The sequence below is a fragment of the Adiantum capillus-veneris genome, chromosome 4 (assembly GCF_014529385.1).
Source record: "Adiantum capillus-veneris isolate H3 chromosome 4, ASM1452938v2, whole genome shotgun sequence".
NCBI lineage: Eukaryota > Viridiplantae > Streptophyta > Polypodiopsida > Polypodiales > Pteridaceae > Adiantum > Adiantum capillus-veneris.
The window spans coordinates 111,129,869-111,152,106 of NC_140934.1; the positions used below are offsets into that span (position 1 = coordinate 111,129,869).

Genomic DNA, 22,238 nt, shown 5'->3' on the forward strand with positions numbered 1-22,238 from the left:
CCATTATCACTAACAATTTCAAAAGGGCAACCAAATCTTGTGATAATGTTCTCAAAAAGAAACTTAGCTGTTGTCCTCCCGTCAACTTTTTGTGAAGCCTTAGCTTCAGCCCACTTTGTTACATAGTCCGTAGCAACTAGAATATATCGAGATTGAGTGTTGCGAGCTGCGGGACTAATTGGACCTACAAAGTCTAAGCCCCATTTTTCAAATGGTTGGGTTACTTTAATAGGATGTAAGGGCATTCTGTCTTTGCGTTGTGTGGTCTTGTAACGTTGGCACTCATCACACCCTTTTGTAAAAAGTGATGCATCCTTAAATAAAGTTGGCCACCAATAGCCTGATTGCAGCACCTTTCTAGCAGTCGGGTCTCCTGAAAAATGTCCTCCTGCTATGCCCATATGTGCTTCTTGTAAGATATACAAATATTCATCCTCACGGGCACAACGCCTAAGAATATCATCCTTGCCTAATCTATACAGAGTTCCGGCAATCAAACAATAGGGTTCACATTCTTTTACTAGCCTTCGAGCGATATCCTTACGAAGTTCCTTGGGTGGAAAACCATTAACTAAAAAGTTAACAATGTTCTCACTCCATTCAGGCATAGTCTCAACTATGAATAGGGAAGTATCGGGTAATTCATCATCAACTCCTGTAGGGGCTTCACCATTGGGTATGCGAGACAAATGATCAGCCATGACGTGCCTTTTACTGGGTCTCACTGTAATCGTGAAATCAAACTCCAGAAGAATTAACAACCATCGTGTGATTCTTCCTGTGGAGCATGGCTTGTTTACCAGATACAGCAACGCTTGATGGTCCACATAATATACAAACTTGTTTGCCAGAAGGTAGTAGCGAAATTTCTTTACTGCATAAACCATTGCCAAACCTTCTCGCTCTGTAGTGGTGTAGTTCCTTTCAGCATCGTTCAATTGACGGCTTGCAAAGCTAATGGGATAGTCCAATTTATGTTCTCCTGGTTGAGTGAGAACACACCCAATAGCAAAGTTTGATGCATCAATATGCACATGGAAAATGACATCCCAGTTAGGTGTCCTTAAAATCGGAGCACTTGCTAGTGTTTTCTTCAATTGTTCATAGGCCTGGTCACACTCTTCAGTCCATTTAAATTCAATGAGAAGCTTGTACAAAGGACATGCTATTTCAGTGAAAAATAAAATAAACCGTCGATTATAACCCACGTGTCCCATGAACCTTTGAACTCCCTTGTAATTGGTTGGTGGTGGTAACTCTAGAATCACTTTAATTTTGCTCTCATCGGTTGAGATACCATTCTTGGATACTATATGCCCTAAAATAACTCCATGCTTGACCCAAAATTGGCATTTGAACGGGTTCAATGAGATACGATATAACCTACACTTTTCAAACACCTTCTGCAAACATGATAGATGTTCTTTCCAAGAAGAGTAAACACAAAGGTCGTCTAAGAAAGCTTCACAAAACTCTCTCAAATATTCTTTAAACGCAGTGTTTATTAATCGTTGGAATGTAGCAGGGGCATTTGTTAAGCCAAAAGCCATCACACGAAATGCAAACACGCCAAATTCTGTGATGAAGGCAGTTTTAGCTTGGTCCTCTAGCGCTATCGTGATTTGGTTGTAGCCTGAGTACCCATCTAGAAAGCTATAAGCTTCCTTGCCTGCAACTCTTTCGAGTACATGTTCGGAATATGGTAGGGGGTAATGGTCTCTTCTAGTAGCTGCATTAACTTTTTGGAGGTCCACGCACACCCTGAGTTTCCCATTCTTTTTTGGCACGATAACTATTGGAGACACCCATTCAGAGTGTTCAATAGGATATATGAACCCACATTTGATAAGCTTTTCTAGTTCTTCTTGAATGATCTTTGCGTACTTAGGATTCATCGGGTAGGGTCTTTGTTGTACGGGCTTCGCAGTGCTAATCATAGGGATTGTATGTTGGACCACAGAAGGTGGAACACCTTTCATATCATGGTATGTCCAAGCGAATACGTCCTTGAATTCCTTGAGAAGCTCTTTGAGGACCGCCTCTTCAACTTCTTTGAGGTCTTGGGCAATAAAAACAGGTTTTGATTCTTCACCGGGGTCAGCTAATTCTATTTCTTTAACTATTGTCGGACCATCATAGATTCCATTATTCCCATCGATAGGTATTCTTTGGGCTTTTGTGTACACAACCTTTGCTTCCCCTGTGGTGTAAGATTTGAAATGTTCTGGTGCAGGATGCAAGTCTGTGGATTCTGGTTGTGCTTTGGTTTGTGCTTCCATTTCTGCTTTCTTGTGTTGTCGAGCTAACTCTTGGTTTGACGCCTCCTTGCAGTGCGGCTCAACTTTGGCTTGTCTATGATCTCTAATTGGGCTATGTCATGGGGTCGTGGTCTACACCACATAACATTTTGGAGATATTCACCCCAATTGTCTACCAATTTTCGATGAGCATCACATGCTCCTATATAACTGAGCCATTCTGCTGAGGATCTCTTCTTTTTTATCCTAGCACGTACATTGGCTCGATATCGACGCCTCTTAAGGTTTTTCTTTTTCTTATTTGAGACCTGCTTTTGATTTGCATTTAGATCTGGCTCACTAAAGGAGTCCTCGTTGGTGTCCTCTTCACTCTCGGGGGAGCTATCATCGGTTGATGTGCTCGGTCCTTCCGAATGTTTTGACTCTGAACTTGCTCCACTCTCTAATTCATGAGATTCAGAATCCGTTTCACTCTGGGAGTCAGTGTCCAAGTCGTGTTGGTCAAAGTCTTCTATTGAGCTATCGGTGTCACTGTCAGATTGGTCCACAATTGCCTTGCCCTTAGAAGATGCATGTATGGCACTTATCATGTTCAGAGGTGCAATTTGTGGTACCTCTTCCCCCTCTGGTGTGACCCAAGTGGTTCCTCTATTTCCCCAGGTATCTATGGTTTCAACTAAGTGTACCCAGTCTACGTTGTCTGATTCCGTCATACCCGGTAACACATCCATGTAAGGAGAATCTTGGCCAATGTCTGTATCCTTCTTACAAGTGTAACAATATTGTAGTGGGGCCGAGTGAACTGTGGTGTCAGAGCGATGATCAATAATGGTTTTACTCCCTAAGGGGTGTACCTTACCAGTCACCAAATCCACTCTAAGGACAGAGTCTTGGAATTGCAAATAGACATGATTTTTAGACCAATCATGAACCATTTGTGCTTCCCTCATGAATGGTCGTCCTAAAATCATTTCATATGACATAAGGTGTTTAGAGAAATCCATTACAATGAACGTATGTCGTACCTTGTGTCCTAGAACTTTGATCTTAAGATCCTTGAGCATCCCCATAGGTTTGGCTATGGTACCATTTGCCATCTTTACCACAATGTTAGTAACACTGAGGCGGGGTTTTCCCATGGATTCCCAACAATCTTTTGTAACGATGCTAACTCCCGCACCACCATCAAGAATTCCCTTTATAGTTAATCCCTTGGTAGTGATGGGTAGGGTCGCATTAGACTCGTCGCCTTCAAAATATTGCCCTAATTCGTTAATGGGTACCTCGATCATAGACTCGTGTCCATCTAAGTCAAGTGATTGCACATGATTTTCCTCATCAATCATAATCGAGTCAGGCCTATTTGATTGCGCAAACTGAGGACTGAGGCCTGGGCCTGGGCTTGGGCTTGGGCTTGGGCTTGAGGAAACGATCCCGATCTAACTTTTATACAAACCAACCCGTCCGTTTTTATAACTCACGTTTTTTATTTTCGAAAATCTAACCTCCCCCTCGCTCACGTTTTTATTTTTCGCATTTAAAAAAAAAAAAAAAAAATCATTTTTTTTTTGGAGATATTATTTGGTACGCGTTTTGGTGCGCGTTGACCTCACCTAACTATTTACTGTCCCACCTACCTACTGACCTGTTAATCAGTGGTTCACCTAATTACTAACCTACTTAATTAACTAACTGTGCGCCTAACTGTGCACAAACCAGAAAACACAGAAAACACAGAAAATGCAGAAATTGAAACTTGACAGAACTTTGCAGTGAAAACACAGAAAATGCAAAAAAACGCAAGAAATGCTAACTGTGTGACTAATGCTAACTGTGTACAAACAGAAAAACAGAATTTTGCTAACTGTCTAACTAATACTAAATGTACGCAGCAGAAAAACAGAAAATGCAAACTGTGCGCAACAGAAAAACAGAATTAACAACTTGCAGAAAAAATACGCCTTCCTCTCCCTCTTCTTTCCTACTGCAAACCACTCATACAAGAAGCACAAAGTGCCTCTTGGGCTTAGTGCAGGGCTATTCCCCTGCAACGGTGCCAAAAATGTGCGCTCCTTGCCGCACTGTCGAAGCAAGGGACTTGCCGATACACCGTGTACGAGCCGCAGACGGCTCCAAGCACACAACTAGTAAGCTCAAAGAGGGCAATGGTGTGTCACTCACCGCCTTATGCTCCTGCTGTAGAGGATTCCTCGCCGCGAAGAAGAGGGAGACGCCACTATGCCGCGCTCAACCGCCTCGCCGCCGTCGTGCCGCCGCAACGCTCGATCGCACACACACTCTCAAACTCTCTCTCTCTCTCTCTCACACACACGCACACACACAAGGAGATGGTGAAGGAGAAGGTGGAGATGGAGCAAGAGCAGCTTCTATTGCACAATGAGAGAATGACTCAATTTTAGGTTTAATTGGCTTTTATGTGAGCTCACCCCATTCACACTTGGGCGCCCATGCTTAGCCAACTAACCCTAGCATGTTCGTGTTAGAGTGCGCCTCTCATCGGCGATCACTCTACCTTTCCCTATTGGACCAACAAGCCCGGTGCCTGACTCTACTTAAATAAATTATACGGTGACAGTGTCCGTCGTAGGCGATAGGGTGTCCGTGAGCCACGAGGGTTAACAGGTGCATCACGAAGTGGAGATGGGGAAGTGAGACGAACCCTTGGAGAGGATCTCCCGGTTACATGGACCGCCTACACGGACAAACCACCCGACCATAGCCACCATCTTGGTAACACCCTCGTGCTCAACCAATGTCCAAGGATGTAGGCGTGCACCCGAAAGATTGAGTGTCCCATACCACTTGGCCTCACATCCTCGAGGCGACCTTGTGCACTCCTATCTAACCACTGACACTGCCAGTGGAGGTTGATAACTACAAATAAGGCCTTTGCCTCCCTTTTATAATAACGATCAATCACACTGGCCGGGTTTGCACTACGTCCACTTGGACACTGGACCCCCATCTCGACGCGTTTAGGCTAGATCCCCTCTCCTGTAAGTGGGACATAACATACTTCCCCCCTCAAGAACCATTGATGTCCTCATCAATGAAGTAGGCATATTGAGCTTTCAAAGCTGTAACTGATTCCCAAGTAGCGAACCTGTCACGTTGACCCTGCCATTTTAATGAAGTACTCATCATAAGCTTTTTGGGGTGAATGATGGGTACGATGATCTAGGACAGCCTCTTGTTCTCAAGGAGTATACTCAGCTTGCATATCTTGCCATATATTTTCCTCGATAAGCACAACAACGCCGGCTTCCTAATTTTAAAGGCAGCTAACATGAAACATTGGATGTACACTAACATCCGAAGGAATAGCCAGCTTATAGGCAACATGGCCAATTTTCTTTGTGATAAAAAATGGACCACAATATCTATCTCAAAGCTTATAACACTTTGTAGTTCACATAGCCTTGGAATCCTTGGGTATCTTCAGATAGACCTATTGTCCCACATCTAGAGTCCTTGGAGATCTCTTTTGATTAGCATAAGTAGTAACTCGATCACGAGCCGTCCTTATACTATCCTTAGCCAATTCGAGCATTTCTTGCATCGTACAAGAAATCACGAGCTTGGCGATCCTTGACTTTCTCTAAGCCAATAGCAATAAGGGATTTAGGTTCAAATTCATACTCAGCATGAGAGGGCTAAATCCAATAGTAGAATGCTTGCTACTATTATATGCAAACTTTAATTGTGGAAGGTACCGTTCCCAATCAGACTACCTGTGAGAGACATAAGCCCTCAACATGTCCTCTAATATCTGATTCATCCTCTCATTTTTTTCATCGGACTCAAGATGATCGGAGGACAACATACTCAACTTCATCCGAAGGTGAGCAAACACGTCTTGCCAGAATCGCCCAATGAATTTGGTATCTCGATCATTGTCAATATCCTCTGGCAAACCATACATCATGTGAAGTTGATCGACAAATAAAACTGCCAACTCATCGCTTTTTACAATCGACTTCGTTGGTACAAACTTTGCAATTTTTGTGAGTGTTGACCACACCCAAATGGCGTCATTGCCCCAACTAGTATTTGGCAAACCAACGATTTCCAGTGGATGTAGCAGGCAAGCTTTCCTAAGGAACTCTACCTTATTGACTTGTCACAGAGTGCATCTCTTCACATAGCTATTTATGTAAGAGTGCATCCTTGACCAATGGAAATATCGCTTGACCAATGCCAAAGTTCTCTGGATGCCTGGGTGCCCAACGCTAGGAACATCATGGCATTTGAACAAAATCCTTTGTTGAACCTCATCATTTTTTGCACGTGGACTTTTCCATTTCTAAATAATAGTCCACCTCTAATGGAGTATTTTTGATGCCTTGCCCCTCCAACACGACTCGCTTCGACCTTGTTCCATATCTTGCCAAAGTAGCTATCCGAACGACATAGCCCTCGAAGAGAGAGATAGAAATCCGTTGAGATTTTAGCCATAGACAAAGTATTAACTTCAAGAATCCAACTAAGTCGTCAACAACTCAATTGTTGGATCCTTTTGTGTAAAGGATCTCAAAGTCAAACTCTTGAATAAGCTCAACCCATCTGGCCTTTTGGGCTCTGAGATCACCTTGATCACAGATATAGTGCAAGCAGTGATGGTGTGCCCATGCAACAAAAGTATAGCCATACAAATAGTGCCGCCACTTCCTCAAAGCGTAAACAGACGTTAGGCTCTTTTTCATACGTTGGATAACACATCTGAGCGTCAAAAGGTTTTTTACTTTCGAACGTAATAGGACGTCCATCCCGATACAATCACATAATCACTAGCATCCGTTTTGACTACAAATGGCTTGTTAGGATCCATGACATGTAATATTGGCGTAGTAGTCACCAAGTGCTTTAGTGTCTGAAAGCTCTCCTTGAGATGCTCATTCTAGACAATAAGGAGATTACCTTTACGGTGGGGGGTCCCAAAATCTTCGGTCCTTTCACCCCTTGCTTGTCGAGCTAATCTTTCAGTTGTTCACTGAATCTTGTCCTCATCAGTCTTACTAGATCGATATGGTTGCTTTGAGAAACACTGGCTACCAGCCAGCAACTCAATGGCATGATCACATCTTAGAGCTGATCATCTTTCGCGATTGACGAATGGAGAAGACCCTATAGGAGTAGATGACGACATGCCAGACGCGTACTTGTCCAACATAGAAATGATACCGAAGTGGTCTCAAAATGTCGTTAACCTATTAACCTATGGAGGAGAGTTCGATAGAAGAGAATACAACCTGAAACATATTGCTATTCAGCAATCCAAGAATCTTCAATTGGTTGCAGGAAGGTTGTATCAATTGGGAAATGATCATGTTTTACGACTATGCATTAATCCTGAGGAATATAATATATATCTGCGCGAAGCACATGTTCAGGAATGTGCATTTCATTGTTCAAGAAGGAACACATATAGGAATTTGTTACAATTGGGAGTCTATTGGCCAGGAATGAAAGAAAGCGTACATGAATATGTCACTGTATGTATTGTATGTTCATCAAAACCGCCAGCAGAGTATTCGACATTATATCAGATAATGATCGCTCCAGAACGGAGTCAGTATATTGTTGAATATCTCACAAATAGAACTTTACCAGAAGGAACGTCAAAAGCTCGTCAGAAATCTGTAGAGACAGAAGCTAGAGATTACGCTTTAATAGGAGATCAACTCTATAAGAGAGGTAAAGACAACCAGCTTAGGATTTGCGCATCAGAGTCTGAGTATGTGATAATCCTGGAGCAAGCTCATGGAGGAGTAGGTGGAGGCCATTTCTTAGGTGATAAGACAACAAAACTTGTCTTAGCCATAGTCTCGTCGTTGTCATCGACATCGTTGTCGACACAGTACCCCAACATCTAGCACCCCTTGTGTTATGGCTTGTTTCTTGCCTACCTCAGCATAGGGATCTACAATACCCATCAGTACCCGCAACACCCCTCAGTACGCACAGTACCCCTCAGTACCCTAGTATCCACATTACCCTTCAGTTTCTCAATAATACCTAGCATCAGTAGCATCAATACCCATTAGCATCAACATCTCAACATTTAGTCTTTGTATCAATATTGTGTAAGAATAAAGAAAGTTATTGCTCTAGCAATAGAGCAAGTACTTGCTCTGGCAATAGAGCAAGTACTTGCTCTGGCAATAGAGCAAGTACTTGCTCTGGAAATAGAGCAAGGAGGCCCTTCAGTGTTTGGGACCGACATTTGGTTTCGTCTCTTCTCTCTCTCTCTCTCTCTCTCTCTCTCTCTCTCTCTCTCTCTCTCTCTCTCTCTCTCTCTCTCTCTCTCTCGTGTCTCTCTCTTTCATTTAGTTTAGTTCAATCCACTTCAGTTGCACCTGACACAATTGGTATTGCAAAACCATTATTAACAGAAATCTGATTACAAAGTGAAACAGATACATGAGGCATGTTCTGTTTAACAAAAACGAGAGTGGTGTACATAGTTTATATACAACTTGTCTTGTTTATCATAAAACTATGAATTCCTATAATAACATTTGCTCTGTCTAGGCACATGATGTGGAAATATAGGTTCTCTTTGTAATCTGTTGGGAGAAAGGGGGGAGACCGGTTGCTTAGAACAATTCAACACATGCTCACAAACATCTCCATCAACCTATCAACCTCTTTCCCCAATTTCCAAGCGTGCGCGCGCGTGCGCACACACACACACACACACCTAGACTATGACACACACACACACACACGCACGCACGCACAGAGCATGGAATTGACATAGACAAGATTGTAAGAGTGTGTAAGAGAATTGTAAGAGATAGATACTTGATTAGAGAGTACACTGCAAATTAAGCATAGCATAAGAGTGTAGAGAAGAGAATCTGCAAGAGAAAGGCCTAAATCTAGCCCCAAACTCCATGGTACCCATTCTTGTGGAGTTTGGTATTTAATATATTATTTGTGTGGAGTTTGGTATCTAATATATTATTTGTGAGTTTAAGGTGCCAAAATTTGAGGGCCCTCTTTTACAACCACTTCACTTTTGTAAATGGGTGAAGCTCATTAGTTCTTGCATGTCCCATAAGGGGGACGTTCTCACTACAATTATTTACAGAGCCATAGTGGCTTAAATGAAAATTTAAAATACTATGCAAGTACAAAACGGTCGACAGGGTTATTGCCTACATCTTTTTGTCAACTCCCAGCATTCCACTCTACAAAATCATCATCATCAACTCAATTAGAAAAATAAAATAGACATCACATAATTAACCATTACGCTAGCTATCCCAATTGCAGCTAGCCGGCATAGTGTCAAATGAAGTTCTTGTAATGGTTGATGGATTATTAAGTGAGGGTCTTCTACTCAAAGCATCAACTACAACGTTTTCTTTACCAGGCTGGTATTGAATATTGGGCTGAAAACTTTGAATATAAGCTGCCCACTTAATATGTCTATCATCTATTAAGGGTTGAAAAAGTAAGTATTTGATACTTTGTTGATCGGTTTTATCAAGTAAGTACCCATTACATAGTGTTTCCAGATTTTCAATGCATGTACCACAACAGTCAATTCTTTATCATAAGTACTGAACTTTGTTTCAGAAGGTTTGAATTTACGGCTTTCAAGAAATGCCAAGAATTGTGTAACCATCAAGAGTTGCATCAAAACAATTGTACCGGACATAAGCACCGAGTGAATTATTAACCCAAATGAAACACGAAAGAGAGCACTTAAGAGAGATTAACAATGACAAATTGGGGTGCATGGGGTAAATGTTGAAGCTAGAGAAGGCACTTATTGCTTCTTGGCAATGACCAACCTCCATTTACTCGTCTTGTGAATATTGAATGTTGTCTATTGTATGTGCCCACTATTCAATGAAAATCATCCAAAGGTGAATCTTCTGAGATTCTAGGATGGAGTCTTTAAAATTAGAAGTCTGATGGTGGTGGCCATTGCATTGTAGCCACAATCTATGTGCGTGCATGTTTTTGAAGCATCGTAATTGGCAGTGCAATGCCAATTATAAACCTATCGCTATGGTGTTGTTGGAGCGTTGCAATTCCATTGGCTTCAACAATGCTCGCAGTGGCTGTAGGGGCAGCTTTAAGTTGCTCTCTCTCTCTCTCTCTCTCTCTCTCTCTCTCTCTCTCTCTCTCTCTCTCTCTCTCTCTCTCTCTCCCCCCCCCCCCGCCACCCACACACACACACACACTCTTTTTTTTGTAAATCGATTTGATTAATTTACTAGTGGGAAACCTCAAAGCAAGGAAAACCCACTGAAAGGATCATGTACAAGAGGAAGAACACAGAACTACCCAGCTGCTGCAGAGAGTAGCTAGAAACATTCATAAGAAAGCTGATGCATCTCTATGGTGATGTCACCGACTTCCAAAGCAAACCGTAAGGATTGCCTAAGAGAAAGCTTGAAGATTGGGAGTGGGTCTGCATGAGTATGATGGAACATGTACGCATTACACTGGCTTTACAATGTCCAATAAGCCTAGTATCTGACCCACATAAAGAAAACCAAAAACTGCTGTAATGTCAGCAAGAAAATGCCAAATACCCAGAACCTTTTGTGAAAGACCACCCCAGGAAAATGGAGCCGCAAACAAGTCGATACACGGGGAAGAAAGTGTCTAGTAACGCAACAATCCCCCAACAAGTGGCAAATATCCTCTTCTGCAGTCGAGCAACGAACGTAGGAAGAAGGGCAAATATGCGCCTGAAGAAAAGTGCCGACGGGAAGCACTCCAAGCAAACAACACCAAAGAAACAGGCGCTCTTTCAAGGGAAAATGGCTTTTCCACAAGGCAAAGAGGAGCCTCCTCCACCAGAGATCAGATTTGTGCATTCGCCAAAGGGCTTTACAATGACCATCAAGCCATGGTTGTGGTAGAAGAAGAGCATAAATTCAACCTGCAGAAATATCTCGAAAATGCGTTTCCCGAAGGGCCCAATCAGACATGCAGTCACCATCAGACAATGGTTAAACAGGTAAAAGATCGAGCAGCATGTTTTGAAGCTCTCTCGAAAACTGATGGTAATGCATGCCCAATCCAAAACAGTGAGTGACAAAGGAAAATTCAAAAGTATATCCGGCCTCATCTATCACATCCTCAACCACACGAATGCCACAACCAGAGGGAAAGTAAGCTTGACAAGGGGAACGGTTGACCAAAGTAAGAGAGAAGGCCCGTCTCTAGTGGAGACTTTCCAAATGAATCAAATCACCTTCCTACCGAGGATTCCACGATAAATGAATCATAACCTCTTTCCAGGCAGATACCAAAGTAGAAGCAAGAGGACATCCAGGAATGTGCCCTCCATCTTGCCAAAAACCAACTCCCAGATAGATGGTTGCCAATGGCCAAAAGCAGAAGTAACAACATGCTGACCAAGGTATGCAAACATCAGAGTCCAAGGTTGAATTTTTTGCACAAGAGTAGGCAACAATGTAGCTTTTCTCGCAAAAACATGCATGCACAAATCCAAAATATTAAGTCCACCAAGACGTTTAGGAGTACAAAGCTTCTCCATCGATATCAAGCGTAAACCTTTTTTCAGAGCATGAGTTTGCCACAAATGGGACATAATCTTCGACATAAGAGAATCAAAACATCATCGAGGCCAATGCATCAGTGGCAAGAAGAACTGAACATATGCCAACAAGATACCCTGAACAATTCCCAGACAAACATGTAAGGGCCAAGTGGATAGCTTCCAGTAATGCAATTTGGCATTCAAACGTTGCATAACCCAATTCACTTTTTGAGAGTGAGTTACGTTTCAGCCAATTGGATAACCCAAATGCCTAGTGATTACATTCGAAGACACAATCTCACCTGGCCACAACAGACTATGCCAATCACAAGATGAAGAGGCAAAAGCTTCTTCACAAAAATTGACTCTAAGTCCAACCGCAACGCCAAAAAGTTCCAAGGCTTCCATAATCACTTTGACATCCGCCCGCTGATTACGAGGCATAAACAACGAATCATCAACGTAAGCCTGGCCAACGAATGTACGGCCCGAAGGTAATCGCAGACCATGAAGACGCTCAACAAAGGTCAAGTGATCGAGATAAGTCAACAGCAGGTGAGTGGCAATAGCATACAACAGAGCACTAAGGGGCCAGCCCTGCCTGACCGAACAACCAAGAGGCCAAGATTCAGTCAATTCACCTTCCAAGATCCCTGAAGACGTGCTAGATGCATACAAAAAATAAACCACATTGGCGAATTTAGGACCAAACCCTAGGCACCTCATCGTGGTGGCAATGAAGTCCCACTGCATAGTGTCAAAGGCCTTTTCAATGTCAACTTGCATAACTAGCACATCCTGTTGAGTGTACTTAGCATACTCCATGCCAATCATAACATTAGCCAGATTATCCATAATATGACGACGTGGAATGAAACCGTATTGAGCCTGATGGAGTCCTGCAAAAAGATGGTCCTTAATGCGGTGCACCAACATCTTAGCCAATATCTTATAAACCACCGGCATCGAGGTGATCGGACGCCAATGAGAGAATTGCTCACAAAGCGCTTGCTTACGCAGCAATTTAAGTAAACCTTCTTTCCAAGATAGAGGCAAATCTTGTTTCTCCTACGCCACATTTGCTATAAAAAGCAGTGTTGTTCAAGAGCTTCCCAGAAGGAGAGGAAAAATTCCACAGTAAGCCCATCCCAACCAGGAAACCGCTAATGGCCCAAAGCAAGCAACACACTATGCAATTCGGAAGCAATAAAGGGGTCCTCAAGGATGCATGCATCATGCGGGGTATGATCGGAGTAACAATAGAAAGCATCAATTGACGTGCATGGCAAGCAACCGAAGATGCTTAAGAAGGAGCAACAAACACCTGTCGATAATCCAAAACCATGGCACCCGCAAGTTCTTGCTTTGAAGAAGTCCAAACACCTTAGGAAAACATCACCTATTGCATGTGAGAGTCTTGTATGATGCAAATGCTTAAAGAATTGACACACACACACACACACACACACACACAACATTAAGAAGGTACTCTCTCTCTCTCTCTCTCACACACACACACTCACACAAACACACACATACACGTAGCATTAATGTGACGACGTTAAGGGCATAGTTGCGAGAAGAAGTGTAGGTGAGATGGAGGGCATGCAATGATGAGGTTGTATTGTAGGTAAGGAAGAGGGATGTTGTGATGTGCTTGTGGCCTCGTGTGTGCATGCAAAGAACCACAAAGAGTATGTTTGTGGGAGTGGAGAAATGTTGGTAGTGATTTTCAATTTTGCAATAGTGTATTATTTTCTCTCAGTATTTTATTATTGAATGTCTTATAGAGTAGGTTTTTTCTTTGGCTTGTTGTATGCTAAACTCAATTGAGTTAAGATGGCTTAGTGTGGCGTCAATCAAGAAAAGTACGAGAGCTACGACCGAAGCCATGAGCAATGAAGTCCCGCCCACTAGGAAGAGGGGGCAACCTCGACTAACTGCAGAGGAGAGATTTGCAATGGAAGTGAGAAAGCCAAAAAAGCTTATGGAGGCCAACATCACTATCTTTGTGGGTGAGGACATAGACAAAGAGCTGCTTTTGCAACAAGTGAATGATTTTCTTGAGAAGGAAACTTTATTGGAAATTTGTGCTGTAGAGAGAGGGGGGTAGTGTGTTCTGTCTACACTTCCAGACGGCGGTGCATATGTTATCATCATCTCTCATAACTATTAGCAAGAAGTTAAAGTCCTACTTTGGGTTGGACAAGAAAGTCCAGCATGTGCAAACATTCTGTGAAGAACACTAAAACAAAAGAATATGCACATCTTCCAGGGGATGGTAGGTTATTACATGAAGGACGAAGGGAAGGCCCACTTTCAGAAGGGGATGCACAATGTTTCAACAAGGGTGTAGAGATTTACAAGCTATATGGTGTAGACGACCTTAAAAATCGAGCTTGCCTAACACTGAATAATATTTTTGACCGAGCCGCAACGTACTAGAAGTTTAAACTAAGGCATCCTATGGGGAATGCTTTCCTATCCATTTTGCACACCATGGTGTGTACCGGTAAATAGTACCCTTCATCCTCTTGGAATATTCCTTATCAAGGCTGAGGAATGTACTTGAGAAGATTGGAGTGATGTGGAGGTGCATGGCATTTCCCTTGATTGTGACTTACCATGACATTATGAACATATTTATGAACGACAACTTGCACAACTAAGAAGTGATTGGTTTAAATCTTGATGGGATGCTATAGAGAGGGTAGTATCATAGATTTATGGTTTTTGTAGCATGCATTCGTTACTCTCTTTCTGTGAACTTATTTTTATTGTGTGTCAAAAGTAAGGAGATTTATGGTTTTTGTAGCATGCATTCGTTACTCTTTTCCTGATATTGTGTGTCATTATTGATGATAGTGATGACGAGCAAGAGGGTCCGCATATAGGCGATGAGTATATGCCTCTTGTACATCGTACAGATGCCATAATTGTTTTGTCTTGAAGGTCCTAAAACCATGGTTTGTTTATTTTTATTTTATTGTCATTCTTGAACAAAGCATTCTAATTTTTGGGTGGGTTGCTTTATTTTGCAGATCATAAGAAAGGAGGGAAGTCGTCTGAACGCTATGGATGACATTGACGCACATGACACCTTAATGCATTGGAGGAAGACGTAGTCAGTAGACTACAAGGTATCCTAGTGCAAATATGCAGGGCGGTCCACGACCATGATATTGACACCCTAAATTCCTTCATAGATTAGTTAGTATAGTCAATAAAATCATAGTTCAAGAGTGTCAAGTGAATGCAGAAGATATCCAAGTGTCTCAACTAGGGGAACAAATTGTATGTTGCGAAAGGAGGTTATATTTTTGAAAGTGCAACTAAACAAGTTGAATGCACTTGTAATTAGATTCAATAATATTTTCGAATGTCTTACTTATTCAATTCAATATTGTTGTGTTGTTCTATGGTTATTCGCAACGCGTACATATTTGTTTAGTTATTGTCCTTCTCTATTGTCCATGTCTATGAAGTTGAATTTCTTCGCATATTTGCATAAGTTAGTATGTGTCCACGGTTGAAAGAAAAAATGGTGAAGGAGAGTCTGTACTTAGTTAATATAGCGTAGAGGAGCCAATATAGAGACTATGAGATTGAGGAGGCCACTATGCATAGATTTGGGCTCTGAGAGGCACAAAATATCTGCACGAAGAGGTTTTCTACGAAATTGGAAACTCCAACATAGGCAAAGGTTGAGCCCTTGATTTGACGATCAATGGACTACACGTCAGCTCCTGTCGACCAACAACTCATGCACGGTTGTGTGCTTATGGGTCATTGGGGCCCGTTTCATTACTGGCTCCTCTATCCTATTGTTAGTTGAATTTCTTGCGATATTTGCACAAGTTGTGACGTTCTGAACTTTCACTACAAAATCGTTCGCACCTAACACTTGGAAGATTGTTGACATAAATTCCAAGGAAGCTTCAAAGAAATGAATTCTCTCAAAAACATATATGTGCCAATAGATCAAGTTGTCTATTGTAGACGGAAGCAACTAGATGTCCAGATTAGTTTTTGAAGATGCACAACCTTAAGCCTACAGCTTGTTCGCTGGCGAAAAACAAAGATAAAGGGGGAGAGAGAGAGAGAGAGAGAGAGAGAGATATCATTAGCTATGCCATATGCCAAATTAATTTGAGTGTGCTAGCTGTGAAGTTGTCACCATTTCGATTGTTGTATTCCGGAGGAGAGCGAACATGAAGATTTGGCCTGTGCCATGCCTGCAGGACAATTACGCCTACCTGTAAGTTCTCTGCTTTTCCGTCTCGCTTTTCTCTCTCTCTCTCTCTCTCACACACACACACACACACACACACACACACACACACACACACACTTGAAGTAACGCGCGCGCGCGCACACACGCGCATATTTCATTTGACAGCTTATGAGTTTGCCGTCGGGCTTTACCCACAGTTTGTGCTTCCAGCTCTCACTCTACGTAATGCGTCACTACCAGAATCTATATGAGCGATACTGTTCATGGCAGCCAGTCTTGCAATGGAGACGTTCAACAAGACGCCCTTATGAACTGACCAGAAAAGAAGCGGTTCACATCTCTTGGTCCTCAAGAGCGGGTCCATGGCAAGATTAGGCATTGTGGTGTGCGGGCGCTTGTGCTCTCGTACATTGTAAGCTTTTGGCTCAGTAGCGTTGTCTACAAGTTGCACATGAGTAGGGCTAGAGAGAGAGAGAGAGAGAGAGAGAGAGAGAGAGAGAGAGAGAGAAAGAAGAAGAAGAAGAAGAAGAAGAAGAGAAGTTTTATTGTTGTAGGAACAATCCAAGGGACCTCAACGATCTATCTGAAAAGTCTTAACTCAAGACCTGTCATTCAAGAGGACCACACTTTGTGATAGAAAGGTTATTCTAGTTTCCCTCTTAAACAACAGGCCTTGCGTTCAAGACACGTCGGATAGATCTTTGAAGTCCCTTGGGACGGTTCCTATGACGTAACCTTTTCTTCTCATGTGTGTGTGTGAGAGAGAGAGAGAACGGGACATTGTGATAGAAAGGTGGTTCCAGTTTCCTCTTCTCATTCACACACACACAAACATGTGCACGCGTGCACACACGCACATGAGGAGAAGTTTTAATGCGAGATGTGGGGGATCATACACGTTTTGATTGCTTGATTGACAGTCAATTGCTCTCCGACTCTCTTGATCATTTGGATTTCTTACCTTCAAAGATGTATACACGCATCCTCGTACCCTTATTGCATACACATCCCTCGACTTGGGGAATGTGATGTTCCAGCTCGGCAGGAGGACGGTCACTTTGACTTGTAGTCTCGTGGCATTGTCGGTGTGGATTGTGCTATGATTGACATGGAGGATTGGAGGCAAGAGTTACAAGCATGACTGGTTAGAGTTCTGATTCCTATCCGGTGGTGATTCCAGTATCTCCCAGGAGCAGTTTAGGGAGTGAGGGTTGTTTTGTAGCTGTGCTCGGCCGTACTTGAGGCAGACGTACGTGTTCACGACAATGCACTTCACGGTGTTGCTCACTCGGTAGACTGATATGAGGCGGGACCCTCATTACTAGGGTTTCTTGGGATCAGAGTCTCGACTCTTCTGCAGTTCTGCTGCTTAATATGTGTGTCAGGTCACTTTAAGTGAGTTTACATATTTATTAGTATTTTAGGCCATTTATTTGGGATGGTGGGGTTTTGCAATAGTTAGGGCAAATCTCGGATTGCTTATGTATGCAACCCCTTCCCTTGTACTTTTGGCATATGTTGTGCAGTGCAGAGATCCGCGGTTTGGGCACATTCTCTCTCTCTCTCTCTCTCTAGCGTTTTGCAGTTTGCTAGCATTTTGTGTGCGCCATTCTCTCTCTAGCATTTTCTCTCTCCATCGATCTCTCTCTTTGGCGTTTTTCCCTTAGCGATCCCTCTTCTTACAGCTAGCGCTCCCTCTTCCTTGCTATGTGTGCACACCCTCTCGCTGTGGCATTGCGTGCGATGAGTCCCATGCCTGTTCGGTGGGCGGTACGTGCTAGGAGCTTGACGACGAGATCCATCACGATAGATCCGAGATCTATTGGCTGCGCGGTACGGAGAGGAGGTTTGCACGCGATTGCAAACAAGGTCATCACCCAATTCACCCTTTTCAGTTGCACCTTTGACATGGTATCAAGGCACGGTGTGCTCTTGAATCGGATCGATGATTTGTGCGAGTTTTTGGTGCTGAATTTCTGCGACCGAAAGAGATAGTTTTGTTAGGGAATAAAGGCCTAAGTGCCTTGTACTTATAACTTATAAGTTAAAAAGACTTATAAGTGAGGGGGCCCAAGTGTGAATGGCCCCCTAGTCACTTACTCATATACTCAAATGTGAAGCCCAAAAATACACTAGCGTGGCTTTTTCCCAAATCCAACGAGCTCTCTCTCTCTCTCTCACGTTTTCTCTGCGTGTGCTCTTTTTGCGCCAATCTTCCCTTCTCCTTCACTCTCATTGCATAGGACAGCAAGTGGGCTCTCTCTCCTGCTCCCCCACACATGGTATCAGAGCTTTAGGGTTTCCAAGAGAGCCATCTTCGCAACACAGATCAGAATTCTGTTTTTGCTCGCTGCGGGAAGGATATTCAACCGTTTTCGATCAACTCTGTCGCGAAGGGATCCTCTCACCGTGTAGAATCGACCTCCGGTGACAGTTTCCCCAAAATTAGGGTTTCAAAAACTGGCGAACAGCAGTCTATTTCTGCTGAAATTGACCAATTTCGGGGTCAATTTGATGCAATTTCATTAGGGCAAGTCTCACAGGTCAATCTTACAGGTGTTTCCACCAACGAGGTTCTGAAAATTCAGCAAAACATGTGTTTACAGGTCTGATTTTTGCCCTAAAACAGGGAATTTCAGCAAGCAAATGATGTATACACCTTGTGGAAACCTTTGGTAAGGGTTTGGCAGTGAATGTACGCCGTTTTGGGGTGATTTCGCGTGAAATTTGCTCGCTGTTTTTCTGTAACAGCAAGCTGTTTTTTTGCCCGATTGCGCACATTTGGGCGTGTTTAGGTCGGCAAAACAGGGTTTCAGTGTTTGCAATCACTCAGAATGGCTTCTAGCAGTGAAAGTGGCAATTTGTTGCACATTCGCAAGCTTGAAGGTGCCCATAACTTTGCTATATGGAAGAAGCAATGTTATAATGTGATGTTGCAGAAGAAACAGGCGAAACCTATTAAGTTACAGGGTGTGAAACCGGTTGATATGGAGGTTGAAGAATGGGAAGAAGTGGACGAGTTGGCTCGCTCTACGATCATGCTTTCGGTGTCTGACAATTTACTCTTCAATGTAGAGAATGAGCAGATAGCATGGGGCATGTGGAAGCGTTTAGACGAGTTGTATGCACAGCAGAGTGCTGCCAGTAAAGTGTATTGGCTTAAGAAGCTTATGGATCTCCGCATGAAGGAGGGCACGCACATGTCAGTGCACCTCAATGAATTCAATTCTATTTTCAGCCAACTGACAGAGCTGAAATTCACGATTGATGAGGAGTTCAAAGCTACTTTTCTGCTATGCACATTGCCCGAGAGTTGGGATGTATTCCGGACAGCTCTTAGTAACTCAAGTGCGTCACTTAAGTATGCAGATGTAGAGAGTTCTCTCTTGATGGAAGAGATGAACAGGAAGAACACCACAGGTGGGTCTTCTAATGCATTGCACTTGAGAGGCAGGTCTCAACAGAGGGAGAAATCTGACAGTAAGAACAGGGCACGCAGCAAATCTCGTAGGAAAGATGTTGTGTGTCATCATTGTGGAAAGAAAGGGCATTATAAATGGGAATGCTATGAGTGGAAGAAAGAGAAGAACAAGGGTGCTGAAACTGATGCAAAGGACAAGGGAAATGCCAAGAAGAGCACTGTGTTGATTGAGGAAATCAATGTTGCTAGTAGTTGTGACAGTGACAGCAGCACTGATGTACTCAATGCCTCTTCTGTGGATGCACATACCCTTGCTATGGGTTTTGATGTGGACATGCATACTTGGATTCTTGATTCAGGTGCCTCCTTTCATGTAACACCTCATAGGGATTGGTTTACACAGTACTCAGGTGAGGTGCAGGGCACTGTTTATTTGGGAGATAACTATGCATGTGGCATTGCAGGTACTGGCAGTGTCCAGTTTTCTTTTGCTGATGGTATGACTTTTGTTTTGCACAAAGTGCGCCATGTGCCACAACTCAAGAAGAGTTTGATTAGTACAGGGCAGCTAGATGATGCAGGCTATCACACCACTTTTGGTGATAGCAAGTGGAAAATTTGTAAAGAGGCCCGGATTGTAGCCAAGGGTTGTAAATCGGACACTTTGTATCCTTTGCATGTATCTAGTGTGCGTGACCATGTTGTCGCCGTAACCGAGCAGCCAAGTGTCTCTTTGTGGCATGGCCAGTTGGGACACATGAGTAAAAGAGGAATGGAAACTCTGTCTCGTTGTGGTTATTTGCCGTGTTTGAGGTATGCTGATTTTTCTCATTGTGAGCACTGTATTTATGGTAAGCACAGTCAAACACCGCACAAAAGGTCACTTTCTTTGAAGTCTGACAGGTTAGACTTAGTGCATTCCGATGTATGTGAAATGCCACAGTTGTCCTTAGGGGGAAATAAATATTTTGTCTCGTTTATTGATGATGCCACACGTAAGGTGTGGGTGTATCCAATACGTGCTAAAAGCGATGTTTTGGATACTTTCAAGAAGTTTCTTGCGTTTGTTGAGAATCAAACTGACAAGAAGCTTAGGTCTTTGCGCTCAGACAATGGGGGGGAGTATGTATCAAAAGCATTTATTGACTTTTGTGCTACTAAAGGTATTAAAAGAGAGCTCACGGCTCCTTTTAATCCCTCTCAGAATGGAGTTGCAGAGAGGTTGAACCGGACTATCCAAGAGAAAGTTCGGAGTATGCTGTCACATGCTGCATTACCTCATGGTTTTTGGGCAGAAGCTGTGCAAACAGCTATTCACTTAATTAATCGCTCACCTAGCAAGGCTTTGGGTGGAAAGGTGCCTTAGGAGGTGTGGTCTGGCAAGCCACCCTCATATGCACATTTAAGAGTGTTTGTTTGTGAGGCCTATGTTCACATCCGGAGTGAACTGCGCACCAAACTAGAACCAAAGTCTCATAAATGCATTTTCCTAGGATATGGTGAGGATGGTGAAATGGGGTATAGATTATGGGATCCCGCATTACGGAAAATCATACGCAGCAATGATGTCATCTTCAATGAGAATTGCATGCACAAACAGCCCACAAAGGTCGAGGAAGTGCGCCAGGTTGTTTTTCGTGAAGATGTTACATATGGACAGCAAAGAAGGCCCAATGTTCAGCAGCCTTTACATGCTGAAAATGGTGCTGAAAATCAGCCATTAGCTGCTGAAAATCAGTCCCAACAAGTTGCCATTGATGCACCACAGGTAGGGGAACAGGTTGATGCTCCTATACTGCCCGTTGTTGCGATGCGACCGGCTGAACAGCCTGCTGTTTTTGATGGTTTACAGGCTGAAAATCCACCTTTTATGGATCATTGGGTGCGTAGGTCTACTCGGGTGACAAAGCCCCCCGATAGATATGAACCGTCTTTGGACTATGTCATGCTTACTGATTGTGGTGAGCCGTCTTGCTATAAAGAGGCTATGCAACGGGAAGACAGTAAGAAATGGTTCAAAGCAATGGTTTCGGAAATGCAGTCTTTGGAGAAAAACCATACATGGGACTTGGTTGATTTGCCTAAAGGGCATAAGGCTCTGCCATGTAAATGGGTTTACAAGACCAAGGTCACATCTGATGCTTCTTCTAAGTACAAGGCACGTTTGGTTGCTAAAGGGTACAAGCAAAAGCATGGTGTGGATTTTGATGAGATTTTTTCTCCTGTTGTAAAGCTTGCCACATTACGTCTTGTTTTAAGCCTGGTTGCTTCTGAAGATACGGAGTTAAAGCAAATGGATGTCAAAACAGCGTTTTTGCATGGCGATTTGCTTGAGATGATCTATATGATGCAGCCAGAAGGTTTTGTGTCAAAGGGGCAAGAGAAGAAAGTATGTAGACTCTTGAAGAGCTTGTATGGTTTGAAACAGTCTCCCCGTGCATGGTATCACAAGTTTGATACATTCATGAGGTCTCAAGGATACAAAAGAAGTAATTCTGATCACTGTTTGTATATCAAAACGGCAAGTGATGGATCTCTTCTATTGCTGATTTTGTATGTTGATGACATGCTTATTGCGGGTAACAATGTCACGGAGTTGGATGCACTACAGCAAAGCTTAAAGAATCGCTGTGACATGAAGGATCTTGGTAATGCTAATCATATTTTGGGCATGCGTATCTCTCGAGATAGACTCAACAGGCGTCTGTATCTATCTCAACGAGATTATGTTAATAAGATGCTACATCGTTTTCGTATGGATGGGGGAAAGGCACT

At 43.0% G+C, this 22,238-nt stretch overlaps 1 protein-coding gene across 2 annotated transcripts in view; it reads left to right on the top strand.

The window, feature by feature from the left end:
• The first annotated feature begins 15,876 nt into the window (after positions 1-15,876).
• Positions 15,877-22,238, top strand: part of GLY2 (Metallo-hydrolase/oxidoreductase superfamily protein) — an 80,839-nt gene continuing 74,477 nt past the window's right edge. For both annotated transcript variants that reach the window (XM_086511007.1, XM_086511008.1), the window contains exon 1: positions 15,877-16,066. In XM_086511007.1, coding sequence (XP_086367133.1) covers positions 16,020-16,066 — 47 coding nt within the window. In that variant the 5' untranslated portion in view covers positions 15,877-16,019. The remainder of the gene's footprint in view (positions 16,067-22,238) is intronic.